The following is a 13,467-nucleotide window of genomic DNA, read 5'->3' as shown; positions in this document are numbered from 1 at the left end:
CTGATGGCATTGTAGCTGGTGGAGCCAACGAGAGACATCCGGGGGCCAGCGTTATGGCTTGAGATGAAGGCAGGCCAGCAGATCCCAGACCTGCCACCTGTGGCACAGCAATGCTGTTATTACTGAGATAACGAGAGAGTGCCCTATAATATGGTAAAACTCTTTGCCATTCAATGAACAGGACAATAATGCATTTAGAATTCAATTCATGTTATGATAAACATCTTGATGTTGCCATTTTACATATGTATTCAAAAAGCCATAGTCTAACTGTTCGTATGTACATTTTGCTGATGAGCTAAATGGTATGGTATGATATACTTGTTCTGGTTCCTATTCACAAGTATAAAAAGACATGAATCTTGATACTGTTTGCTGTTATATACTATATCTGTCTCTGGTTATGTAAACATGCTAGTAAAAATTATTAATATTTGATACTATTGACTCTTTACCTATGCTTCAGTTGTTCTAATCACATTTTATATTTGTAAAGCTAAAATACTTATACATGATTGAATCTGGCTTTAGCTGTTTTAACCATGTTTACAGGTGTGTAAAATGCAATGGATTTCGGTGGAGGACATGTAGGATACTGACCCATAGGAGGACGAGGAGCTCCGTGTTCTCTGGACAGACGCACGTACGTGTCTTGCCTGGACACCGTGTCAGAGCAGTTGAAGTCCGGACTGGTGCCCACAATTAGAGCATTCTAAACCAAGAGCCACATGCATTTCCATTTATTATCACTCATGTATTTATTCAAAGGGACTGACAGTAAAATACAGATATAATAATAATAATAATAATAATAATAATAATAATAATAATAATAATACTACATTTGGTATTTTAATTAAATAGACCAAAACAAAGAGAAAAATACACACCTGAACTTGTACAGTTTTATCCTCATCGTAAAGGTGACTCAGAGAGGGAGGGGAGTAGATGATTGGCATAATGCCCATGCCGTTATCCACCAGAGTAACGTTTGCTATCTGCAAACTCATGGAGCCCTTTAGAAATAGACGAGTTCATTTACTTAATTAAATTCTAACACCAAGCCACAAAGCGTAGTTCAGAAGCTCAAAAGTAGGCAAAAGAATTCATTAAAATACTTGAAAATTCAGAATAATCGTGCGTAATACATCAAATAAATGGATGTTCTGAACCAAAATGCAATGGCCAAAACATTCACTAATTCACTACACTAGTAGAATGTACAGTAAATAATCACATAATTGTTATTCATTATGTATAGTGAAACAGTGAATATTTCAAACACAGCTAGGGTATGTGTTGTGTTTTGTTTTGTTGTTGTGTGTTGTTATGACCCGGGGAAACTGACCTGGAAGTAGATGCCGAAGTCAAAGCTGCGCCAGATGGTGAAGCCCTGGATGAGGGTGCAGCCCGGCAGGCCATCCATGTTCATGTGGATGCCGTAGATGCCGCCATGGGCCTCGTTATCCTGCCACGCCTGCACCGGATTTGCTGAGCCTGGTCAGGTGACACGTTATAACAGTCAGCCCAAAGGATCACAATAACTTAATTCAACTCACTTCAATTTTAATTTATATTAATTTATAGAGTGGCATTTATAGTTCAGTAGAAGCACATTTACCAGACTCTGAGGCCTGAATGCATATCATATATTACAAATTAATAATATTTTTAATACATAATGCATTAATAAATAGTGTCTGTTTAGTAGTAGATTAGTTAGTAGATATATGTAAAGCACTTTGAGCTGCATTCTGTGTATGAAAGGTGCTATACAAATAAAGCTTATTATTATTATTATTATTATTATTATTATTGTTATATAATCAAAGTAAACAACCCCCCACAGGAAATGAAAAATGCCATTACCTGGGCATGGCTCTCCATCCATTCGGTATCCTGATCTTTCATAACCGGCAACGATGTTACCAATGAGAATCGTACTTCTGCCTTCATTCACCTACAAGAAAAAAGACGGTTTAAAAAAAAAAACTTTAAATGGTCAATAGAGATTACCCTAACAAGCCTACAGACATAAGCATACATTTCCTACAATGTGTAGACTACTGTAACTTTATATAAACTAAGTCGACTTAAAACCCTGTTCATTATAAGTATTTGAATTTCAACTATGCTATGATACAAAAAATATGCTGTGGTAACAAGCTTAATTGTGGGTTTTAATACAATGCATCTTAAGCATATATTATTAAAACTAACCTTAAACCCATGCCAACTGTAAGTGCATTTATAACAAAAAGGCTTTACACATTAATCATGTATGAAAGAAACAAGATTGACTTTTGGTCTAAAACAACTCTAACTACCTAGCTAGTATAAGATGATCCAAAGACTGAAGTTGATAAGAAAACTAGTTGCCTATAAAATGTACCTTAAAAAGTGGCATAATATCTTGTTGCATATCTCTGCTTTCAAGGTTCAGGACCTGAGGTTTCTGTATGAAGTACAAGTCCACCTGCAAGTGATCACTAACCTCTATAGAGGCTGTCCAGTCGTAGTTGAACACCTCCTCTCTGTCCTTGTAGGACCCTGGCCACAGAGTCATGGTCACCAGGTTCCGTCTGATCATGTTGTTGCTGCCCCATACTCTGATACCTTTGAGCAGAGACATCAGAGGTTTCACAAATTACAGATAAACTTGGCGTTAACTGACTAAAGCAACAGTACAAATTGAGAGAGCCACCTTCACCTACATAGACGAATCCTATTTCACTTCCTGTCAGTCAGTATCAACATTTAGTTTACTCTGTAGAATTATCACAAAATGGAAGCGCCTACCTTCGCCTACAGTGAAGTAGATGACATTGTCATCTACCTGCATCCCATTTGTGCCAAAGATACCGATGGCAGGAGAGAAGCCATCATGGAAACCACATCCCTGGATGTAGGACTCCATATCAGACACCTAAAGGTCATAAAAAAAACATCATTACATTTAAACCAAAGTTTAGTAAGCAAAAGTGTGATTGTGTTTGGTTTGAGAAGCAACGTCAGAAAATGAAAACAGAAAAGTGTTTTCGCTCACCTCTCCCAGATTGAGGAAAGCCATGGAGTACCGAGGGTCACTGTAATCTGACCATCCCTCCTGTCCAGTGTGATAAAACTCCACATTCCTTATCTGGGCTTTTCCTGAGAAAGAGAGAGCAGATCACGCTTTAACATATTGTATTGTGTTATATCACATTTCAAAATGTATAAAGAATACCATGATGTTATGACATATTATGACATTGTATGATACATAAGTAAAGTGGGATATCATACATCCACTATATCTTTTAAAATGTCAAAATCTCTGATTCTCCCTTTTCTCCCTCCTTTCTCCCACACACACACACACACACACACACACACACACACATTCCCATGTGTCTGTGTTTACAGTTACATCCGTTACCTCTGTAGTCGATGCCTCCATCAGAGAAGGTGCCCACCAGCACACGGGCGCCAAACGATTGGCTGTACAGCTCGGCATGGGCGTGGCCAATGATCTTGATGTTCCTGGTCAGCAGCCCCACGTCAGCAGCCAATGTGTAGGTCCTTGAGGAACCACTGATGCTGTAGGTCTTCCCTACAATACAACAACCAATATGGCTTTTTAGTCTTTATTGAGACACAACAATGAAGAGTGGCAAAAATTATGCTGATCTAAGTTGTTGTGATCAGAAATTTGTTTTGATTATGTGGTGAATAATTTATGGTAATACAGCAGTGTAATTCTTAAAAAGTTGCTTAGAATCGCTAACGGCACCTTTAATTCACTGTTAAACTGGCAATAAGTCCTAAAATGTGCTGTGTAGGTAAATAGACATTGTGTGGGATGACTGACCAAGGTGAGTGTGTGTAAGCGGCGCGCTCAGTGTGAGTGTCTTGAGGTTATCAGAGATGGCGGCTATGGTCCTCTTCTCTGTCTGCCACGGGTCATAGCTGGTGGTGGAGATGACCACTTCATCCCCAACCTAAAACACATTCACAGGTAATAGTTATTCCACCCTCTCTTTAATTAAGACCATGACATGCAATAGAACAGTCGTGGCCTACAGTACTTGTTAGGGCTTCGGGCTTGGAACCGAAGGGTTGCCGGTTCAATCCCCGACCAGTGGGAACGGATGAAGTGCCCTTGAGCAAGGCACCTAACCCCTCACTGCTCCCCGAGCACCGCTGTAGCAAGGCAGCTCACTGCTCCGGGTTAGTGTGCTTCACCTCACTGTGTGTTCACTGTGTGCTCTGTGTGTTCACTAATACACGGATGGGATTTCTTAACTCTAATGCTACCTTTATTTTGTCTAATTTTTCAGTATCATTCATGTATCAGAATTTTTGAGTGTTCATGTCAACAGGTTTTGTGTGGACCACTAAATGGACTATTAAAATGAAACATTGGTGATATATCCAGGTGTAAATGATACTGCTGATGAGCACCCACAACCAACCCTGAGAGAGGTTGGTGGGCTGATGCCCTCCGAGTGCCCCTTACCTGCCAGTCTACAGCTCGGCGGAGAGTGAGTGTATTTGTGCCAGCTTCGGCTGTGCTTGCCAGCTTGGAGTGGCAGACATTGTGGGGCTTTCCATAGAGTTCCAGAGTGCCAAACACACCTGTGTAAGTGCAAAGGCAGCATGAATAACTAACATTATACGGCTCTTCATAATGCAAGTAGAATGCTCCATTGACTTGAATGGGATTTCCGAAAGTTCTAGCGGTCATTATTTCTTGGGAAAGGACCTCTGAAAACAAGAATGACCGCTGTCAATGGCAACGGAGTTTGTGCTTGGAACTTCATTCAAAAGTGAAAGCAGACGGTTGATCAGCTGTGTTCTAAAGAATGTTTGATTCAAGTTCAGCGTGTGTTCTTTAACTATTTGTTTCTCAGCAAAAGCCACGACGAAACGGTAACAAATAAGTGTAAAGAGACATATCATGGAGTTTATTTTTTCGTTTTGGCAAGTAGCCGTATAATAAGCGGGATAATGTATAAAACGCCGGTCATCATGGGAAAATAAGTCCCTTCAGGGAGAAACAAGACCCCTCCGCTGGCGCGTCGGGGTCCGGTTCGCCCTGTCGGGACTTATTTTCCCCATAATGACCGGCGTTCTATACATTATCCCTTACTTATTCACCATCAACCCCAGGGGCTGAGAACATTAGGCCCTAATTGACTTCACTGCTCTAGCCTTCAGCTACTGCTTCTGCTTTGGGTCCTCACCTAGCACTTTGGAGCCCTGGTTGGGGCCATTGGGCAGCAGCCAGTCGGGGGTGTAGTGATCTCCCCTCAGGACAATGTCCAGTTCACCAGTAAAAGGCTTGTCCTCCGAGCCAGCAATCAGACGCCCACCCTGTAGGACAGAAGATAAGGGGCTTAACAACAGGAAGTGATTTATTTTCTTGTAAGTTGTACAGTAGATGCCACTGGTCTTCTCACTAACAAAGCTGATTGCTCAGTAGCCTAGATCAGTGTTTATCAAAGTGTGGTCCGCAAGCTATCCCAAGTGGTCCGCGAGTAGACATGGTAAAATATAATATACAGTAGATGAGTTGTTTGCAATATTGAACCAACTTGCATTTAAATCCAAACAGTTCTGCAACACTGTCTATGTAAGATATGCCAGTTTAAATCATATGAATCCTCTGACACAATAAGCAAAGTGAAAAGACAATAAGCAAGGTGGTTCAGTGAGTAGGCCTATTGTGTAGACTATACTGTGGAAGTAGGTCTAATCTTTTATTTATTGTTTTAGCTAGGTGGTCCATGCGTTTCTTTTTTATTGGTTAAGTGGTCCATCGTCTGTAAAAGTTTGAGAAACACTGGCCTAGATCAAACAATATCTCAATGCAATAACAAGATATCAAGAAAACAAGAAAAAACGATGTCAATATGTTTCTGAATGTAAATGTGTAGTGTGAGTTCACCTGAATGGAAATGTAGGTTGCGTCCAGGACGATCTTGTTGGGAGTGGAGCGGCGAGAGCGAGAGCCGCCACCATCGCGGATCTCCAGCACACCCTTCACCGTCAGCTTGTTCAGAGCAGGGGTGTCCCCATTCAGCACCACCCAAGCGCCTAGTGACGGCCAGGATGGGGAGGAAGAGGACGAAAGATTATGGAGGTGAGGATGAGGAAGAGGATGAGGATGATGTTGATGAAGAAGACAAATAAGGAAAAAGAGGAAGAAATAATGCAATGGTAGTGGTAATAACTGATGATGATGATGATGATGATAATGATGATGATGATGAGGTAGTGCAAGTACACTATTAATTGCACTCAGCATATCATGTATCTGTGCTTATGTGGAGTACTGAATAAGGAATAAGAACCTGTAGTAGTTTGTTGTCAAAGTGAAATATGTTACCTGTTGGAATAACCACATTAGAGCCTGCAGAAGGCACAGTGAAGTTGTTCTCTGCAGAGGACTTCCAGAAGGACTCATCGGACCAGTCCCTGTAGTAGTAGGAAATGGAACGAAAGGTTCAGATGTAGGTTCATTAGATGCTCATCAAAATTATAGATGTGTGTGTGCGTGTGCATCCTGTATGTATATATTCTATGCATTTATGTGGGTGTGTTCAATTCAAGTCAGTTCAAGTGTCATATTCAAGCTGGGTTCTATAATGTGCTTTGAGACATATACTTATAATAATATACATATACATAAAACTGAATTGAATTGATTTGGGTAAGTGTGTGCAAGGGACTCACTTGGAGTCATCTGGTCTTCCTGTGGGCAGCGGGGCCAGTGTTGCTGGGGGCGGCGGTGTTGGGGCCTGGCATTTGGGGTAGAAGCAGTTGAACACCTGGAAGTACACGTTTCTGTCCAATTCCTGGGGGTCCACACTGGAGCGGCGTCTGCGGCTGCTTTGACTGTCTTTCCCAGAGACTGACCGAGGCACAGACAGGCAGAACAGTCAGTGTCCCGTTAGTCAGTCTGCAATCAATGCCTTGTCCACTACAGTCAGTCCAGCAGGGTCAGTGCAGACTGACAGACAGGTATTCAAGTTTGTGTCCCAGACAGTGCAGTCAACACTTAAGTTAATGTCCTAAGTTAATTAGTTAATTTTGTTACCATTACATAACATATTATCCAACCTTTTATTATATGAGTCAGAAATATTGATGCTTTGATCTTAATGCTTTGATTTTAACATTTTAAAAGATGTAGTGGATGTACGTATGATGCATTTGTTAGTTCTGAACCATGTCAAATTATTCTGAAATGGAAACAGTGTTAAGCAGAAATGGTGTTAAGCATTGACAGCTACTGTAGGTGGCAATAGAGAGTTGTCTTACTTATGTAGTACACGTTATTGGTGTCCTTATTGAAATACCAGTCTCCATTCACATTAGCAGCGTTGGTCAGAGGGGCGGTGGAGCCATTTCGCTTGTCCATAATATTGAAACTGTCTGGACTCTGGGTCAGATTGTGGTTGATGATGATGAACTCATCGTGCTGTGAGTCAGGGAGGGACAGTGGAACAGATCATGAGGAAAAATGAGAATTATACGTACGAATTATAAGTGTAAGTGAGAAACTAAAACAATATAAATCTGAAAATAAATCAGTTAAAATATAAATATACAAAACATTCACAAATCTGAATTATACACATTAAAAAAAATGTCCAATATAGAACCCCTTCTTTGTTGAGCTGAATTACCGTCTTACCTTGAATCCATAGAAGGTGGCGTCATATGAGATGTTGGTGAGCTGTTCCAAAGTATTAAAGTACCAGTTGTATGTCTGTCCAGACGGAAGCATGGCCATCCAGCCCAGCGGGTGAGTCATCCTCTTTTTCAAATACGGAACCATGCTTGCCCCTAATGAGTAGAGCAGACATTATAGCACGTTTGATTAGAAAGCTATACATTTTGTTATCTGTAGAAACACTATTGCCTCAACAACAACCCTTCACACTAAATCATATTTATTTGCAAATGAGCATGGGCTTGTATGTGTATGTACTGTATGTGTGTGTGTGTGTGTCTGTATGTGTATGTACTGTACAGTATGTGTGTGTGTGTGTGTGTGTGTGTGTGTGTGTGTGTGTGTGTGTGTGTGTGTGTGTGTGTGTGTGTGTGTGTGTGTGTGTGGAGGACTTACCAAAGCCATTGGAGATGACGGCGAAGTTGCCCTCCAGGGAAGTTGGTTTAGGGTGGTTGAAGGCCAGACGGTGGAAGTGGACGCTGGGGTCACAGATGAGCCCGGGGAAGCCGATGCTCCACTCATCATGAGGCGTGCAGAGAGACGGGTCCAAGAGGGGGCTCGCTGGGGCTACCTTACTGCCCACAGTGCCTGGTCAGAGCATGACATATGACAGTGGTCATAACGTGAGTCTGGTCATAACGCATATTACAGTGTAATAACATGACATATTACAGTAAATATATCGTAAGTCTGGTCATAACATAACACATTAAACGAGGTTATAACCTATTACATTAGTCAGAACATAACATATAACAGAGGACATAATATGAGCCTGATCCTGATATAATAGTACACTAAAAATACACTGGGGAGTTATTGTTAATTACCCGACAATGGACAGTGTATGCTGCAGCAGGGAGGTATCAAAGCTCACATTTAGATTTCTAATCAAAAACAGTATCAAAGGCATCAAAGCCAGTGTTGTGAGGTGTGGTGTTTACCTGTGAGGGAGCCGTCCAGGTCGATGAGGTTGACCTCGTGCTCCCATCTGAAACTGGCCTTATTGGGCGAGTTGTAGTACTTGATTCCAGAGAAGCGGGCTCCCCAGCCTCCGCACCGGTCAATGCAGGTCCCATCAATCCTAGCCACGCCGATGGCTGCGCAGCTTTTTCGGTCGAAGTTTATGAACGTGCTCGAGATGACGCTCATGCCATCGTCCAGCGGCAGGATGACCCCACTGGTCGAGCAGTAGTTGTCGCCGAGCATCAGCTCGTCCACGTGGCCCACCAGGGTGCTGTTAATGACCGCTGCCCCAAGCTCCTCGCCAAAGTCCCCGACGAAGTCGCTGATGATGCGCTTCCCCTCGATGCCCGCCTTCTCGTTGTTGACCATGACGAAGCCGCTGAACTGCACCGCTCCCACGTCCACCCACTCCGCGCCCTTCTCACAGTTCCAAGTGGTCAGTGTGCGGAACACGGCTGGCTCAGGGACCTTGCGATTGCAGTGGCCATCCTTCACCGGGAAGTACTCCTTGAAGATCCACAGGCCGAACCAGCCTTGCGAGTGGACGGTGTTGTTGGAGAACTCACCAAGGGGCACGCGCTTCTGGCAGATGTTCGGGTCATAGCTGGGGCCATCGGGGTGTTCGTGCATGCGGTACCAGAACCCAAAGTGGGTCCCGCCGGCCGCGGCGTTGTGTCGGATCACGTTGTTTGGGTTGGTGACCCAGTAGGCGGCGGGTGTGACATCGTCGTTGAGCAGGCTGGTGCTCTGTCTTACGAACACGGCCAGATTGTACTGGACCACGTTGCCCGTCTCAATGCCGTCCTCGATGAAGAAGGCGCCGCCCATGATGTTGTAGATGACGTTGCGCTCCACCAGGAGGTTGTGTGTGTTGTGGATGGTCACGGCGCGGTTGTAGGTCTGGTGCAAGGCACAGCCGCGCACGTAGGACTTGAAGTTGACGTCGCCCATCAAGTGCCAGTGGATCGGGTAGCGGCCCAGACGGAAAGCCTGTCCTGCGTTGAAGAGCTGTGGAGGGTGGACACACTCTATGAGACTCATCCCACCCTTCCAATGACACACTACTATTCAAAAGTTTTTTTCTCTGTGTGTGTGTGTGTGCCATGAGATCCATCCATTCAATATAGGAACTTATATTCATATAGTCAAATAATTGTGTCCTTCAAACTTTGCTTTCATCAAATACGGTAATCCTCCATTTGCATTGTGAACGTGTGTGAATGTGAATGTGTATATGAATGGGTCAAATGAAGAGCATAAATCTGTAAAGAACTTTGGAGAAAAAGAGCTACAAATGCAGTCCATTTACCATTTACAATTTACCAAACGTTATTTAAAAAACCAAGCATCAGTGACAATGGGACAGTACCTCGACATGTTCAATTCGGCCGATGGCCAGGTTCTTTCCTGGTCTGGGGGCGTGGAACATAATGCAGCCTCCAAACTGGTCACTTCCTGTCTCCTCTCCAAACCTCCCCTGGAAGCAGGTCTGTGTTGCAAACTCACCTGACCAAAATAAATATGATTTAAAATTTGCCATTTAAAATAATAGCTATGTAGTACTGTTTAAATATCATTGAAATGGATGGAGTTTGTAAGAGAATTTTACAAAATCACGAGCAAAACAAAATGGTAATCTAATCGCAGGGTATATCTAATCGCAGGATTATATCTGTCAAATGAGAAAAATCTCCTAATAATACTGCACATACTTGCGTAGCTATGTTTATGTTAAATGTATGCACTCAAAACTTAACCATTGCTACCATTTGAAATAGGTGCTGTAATCATGCTCTTGCACACCTGTATTAAAGCCGGCTGGACAGGCCTCGACCTTGTCGTTCCACTCAATGTTGTTTGATCCGCGCACCACAATGTTCCTGGTGAGGAGGCCCACCTCCGCACGGGCCTCGAACTCTGTCCCGTCGGGCAGCGTGACGGTCACCCCCAAATGGGTGTATTCCAGGGGCTCCGTCAGTGCAACCATTCGGCCGTCTGACGACACGGCGGAGATGAATCTCACCTCGCTTTCTTTCTGGCTGTGCCTATGGGAGTCACAAAAACAGACATATGTAGGTGGTCGGTGAAGTGTTTTGAGGAATGCTTTCATCAGCCAACTACTTTTGGCATCATCTTCAGATTCATTTTGATGGTATTTGATCATGTGAAGGGCAGATAAACACATGTCCTTCCTAGCCGCTGCCCAGGATATTATGCACAACGCAGTTCTGTATTCTGGGCAAAATTTGTTTTTAAAGCAGGACATTGCTGACTATTGTCAAAAGACACCAGTTAGCCTTCAATGCTCATGCAGTGCCTCTAAATAGCTCACTAGTTGCTGAATCACACTGGTGGATGGATGAAACTACTATCTCTCTAGGGACTTTGCCTCCATATTGACAAAAAAATGTGTTTTGGCATTTGTCCTGAGTTCCACAATGAAAACAATGAGGAAAACTCAACCTTATTGCTGTTTATTCTGAACAAAAAGAACAAAGATTTGGAAAGGGCTCATGTGTCCCTCGTGCTGCTCTGGGGTATACCTGTGACCGGTGGTAGCGATGACCACCTGGTCTCCACTCTTCCAGGTAACTGGGTGGGTGAGTAACAGCGTGGATGAGCCGTTTTCAGCCGTCTGAGCGAGGCGTGTCCAGGTGACAGGGACGGGGATACCTGGTGGAACAGGGATCAGAGTAAGATGGGTAAACAGAGAGACCCACTGCAGGGGCATTGGTGGGGACAGTGGTGTCTGTGTCAGGGGCTTAGCGCCTCTCTACAGTAGGTCAAGTGCCACCCAGAGGGGCTGATTTGCATAACTTCAGCCCCCAGAAACCACTTTTCTGGGTCATTTGTAATCTTTGGTTATATTTCTGACAAGTCTGTCAATAAGACAATACTGGAAATTACTGGAGAGATCTCCTAAAACCGAGGCTGTCTGCTCAGTGACACGTATCATGTACATCTTCTAAAATGGAGGGTTTTTAAACATCAACCAGTTTCAATATTGTATTGAAGTCATTAAAGATGATAAACCAGAATTACCTAATAATCGCCTGAGAATAAACTGTTTATCTGACAGACCAAAATTCAGGAACAAATAAACACCATTCTATACAATGTATTTTAATTTCATTTAATTTTATATATACATGTTATTTGGTGGAAAGAATGTTTAGACATATTATATACAGTATATATTTCCTGTAGATCTATCAGATGTGGGGTGATGATTTTATAGACTAGAAATTATTTCATCGTTTGTAATATTTACCGTGGAGGTCGAGCACTCCCTCTCGCACGCCCAGAGTCTTGGCTCCGTAGACGGGCAGTTCGGGTGAGCGCAGGTCTCCGTGAAGAGTGATGATGGCCTTGTGCTGGAACGGTTCCTCTTCGGTTCCAACCTGCAGCGCTCCTCCATCTGTGATAAGGATGTTCTCCGCCTGAAGCTCGATGTCCTTCTCATCAAACACCAGCTTTCCACCTGGCATAGATGATCAGGAGAACGAGGGTTAGATATTTTTATTTGGGACACTGTATTAGTGTACATGAAATGTAATCTACAGTAATATGAAGACAACAGGAATCAAAAAATTACATAAACAATACATATAATAAATGGCAGGTGAAATAAAAAAAATACATAGAAAATAAACAAACAAGTAAATCACCACATTAATCTTCATATAAAGTGCAAACTAAATATCTGCAGAATGCGCTATTTAACATTATAATGACTGTGTACAATACTTCATGAACATAATTACGTTTATAAGTATGGTTAATGTCAATGTTATTTTACATTTGATTTTTTTATAGTGTCAACAGCTCGTCTCTCCACTGGGTCAGTGAGACGTTGTTAATGCTAACCTTGGATGAGGAGCATCTTGAGCACGGGGGTGCTGGTATCCAGAAGGATGGTTTGGCCTTTGGTGATGACGGCGAATGAGCCCTTCTCAGGGGGAGAGAGTCCACCCCAAGTGTAGCGAGAGGACCACACGTCGATGTAGAAGAAGTCTGCATGGTCCTGCAAAAACGGACCAAACCACAAGAGTGTGAGGAAAGTGTGTAAGGTATGTGTAAAATCTGAGATTGGAAGATCAGAGCCCAAATGTAAAAACAAATCAAGGACTTATTAAGTTATGGTAATAATAGTGATGATGATAAATTTAGTGAAGCATTGTTGTTGGAATAGTCACAAAATTCAAACAGGTCTGAGGTCAGTTCGGCTTCCGTTCAATATGTGATTTGACAAGAAAATGAAAAATTTGAAGCCTAGACATTTGGCATTTACTCAGTACTCTTCCACATTGAAGTCCATACTGAATTATGTAATAAGAATAAGAATTTGAAGAATTTGATCAAGAACAAGGTCAAGATCTCAATGTTCTGTTGGAGAGGACTGGTTATAAGTGACTTCTTATCTCCTCACCATCAGTGCAACACCTTTGTCTCCGACCTCGACGCGGACTTTGGTCTCCTGAGATCGGGCCTGGGCGTTGGTAACACAGATGATGGTGGTGTCGTTGGCAGACATCACATCACACACAGAGCCTGCGATTGTCACACTAACTTTACCGCTGTTAGGGCTGCAGAGATTGAGACACAAACTTGTGTAAGAAATGATTCCAGTGAATTTTCATTATCATTATTATTATTATTCATGACGGACGCAAAATAATTCAGAATGTTCACAGAACAGAATATATATTTTGTACTAACAATAGTAAGTATTACATTTTCGCAATTGTAATTTGATTGTTTTTATTGATTGCTTCATTTAA

General features: G+C 42.6%; 1 protein-coding gene across 2 annotated transcripts in view; it reads right to left on the bottom strand.

Annotated features, from left to right (window-relative positions):
* pkhd1l1.1 (PKHD1 like 1, tandem duplicate 1) overlaps window positions 1-13,467 on the bottom strand; it is a 50,146-nt gene that overhangs the window by 6,437 nt on the left and 30,242 nt on the right. For both annotated transcript variants that reach the window (XM_048229803.1, XM_048229804.1), the window contains exons 42-66: window positions 13,116-13,272; window positions 12,554-12,710; window positions 11,958-12,167; window positions 11,230-11,359; window positions 10,490-10,731; window positions 10,056-10,192; window positions 8,665-9,694; window positions 8,117-8,308; window positions 7,682-7,833; window positions 7,306-7,465; window positions 6,718-6,895; window positions 6,371-6,459; window positions 5,930-6,078; window positions 5,226-5,355; window positions 4,499-4,617; window positions 3,851-3,980; window positions 3,419-3,592; window positions 3,047-3,150; window positions 2,800-2,926; window positions 2,495-2,616; window positions 1,870-1,960; window positions 1,349-1,497; window positions 891-1,016; window positions 601-712; window positions 1-97 (exon numbers count right to left, since the gene is read on the bottom strand). The exon at window positions 1-97 is cut by the window's left edge and continues 20 nt beyond it. In XM_048229803.1, the coding sequence (XP_048085760.1) occupies window positions 1-97; window positions 601-712; window positions 891-1,016; window positions 1,349-1,497; window positions 1,870-1,960; window positions 2,495-2,616; window positions 2,800-2,926; window positions 3,047-3,150; window positions 3,419-3,592; window positions 3,851-3,980; window positions 4,499-4,617; window positions 5,226-5,355; window positions 5,930-6,078; window positions 6,371-6,459; window positions 6,718-6,895; window positions 7,306-7,465; window positions 7,682-7,833; window positions 8,117-8,308; window positions 8,665-9,694; window positions 10,056-10,192; window positions 10,490-10,731; window positions 11,230-11,359; window positions 11,958-12,167; window positions 12,554-12,710; window positions 13,116-13,272 (4,464 nt within the window). The remainder of the gene's footprint in view (window positions 98-600; window positions 713-890; window positions 1,017-1,348; window positions 1,498-1,869; window positions 1,961-2,494; window positions 2,617-2,799; window positions 2,927-3,046; window positions 3,151-3,418; window positions 3,593-3,850; window positions 3,981-4,498; window positions 4,618-5,225; window positions 5,356-5,929; window positions 6,079-6,370; window positions 6,460-6,717; window positions 6,896-7,305; window positions 7,466-7,681; window positions 7,834-8,116; window positions 8,309-8,664; window positions 9,695-10,055; window positions 10,193-10,489; window positions 10,732-11,229; window positions 11,360-11,957; window positions 12,168-12,553; window positions 12,711-13,115; window positions 13,273-13,467) is intronic.

This window comes from Alosa alosa, chromosome 20 (genome assembly GCF_017589495.1).
Source record: "Alosa alosa isolate M-15738 ecotype Scorff River chromosome 20, AALO_Geno_1.1, whole genome shotgun sequence".
Classification (NCBI taxonomy): domain Eukaryota; kingdom Metazoa; phylum Chordata; class Actinopteri; order Clupeiformes; family Clupeidae; genus Alosa; species Alosa alosa.
The sequence above is the reverse complement of the archived record's forward strand: the minus strand, read 5'-3'. Positions and strand labels throughout refer to the sequence as shown.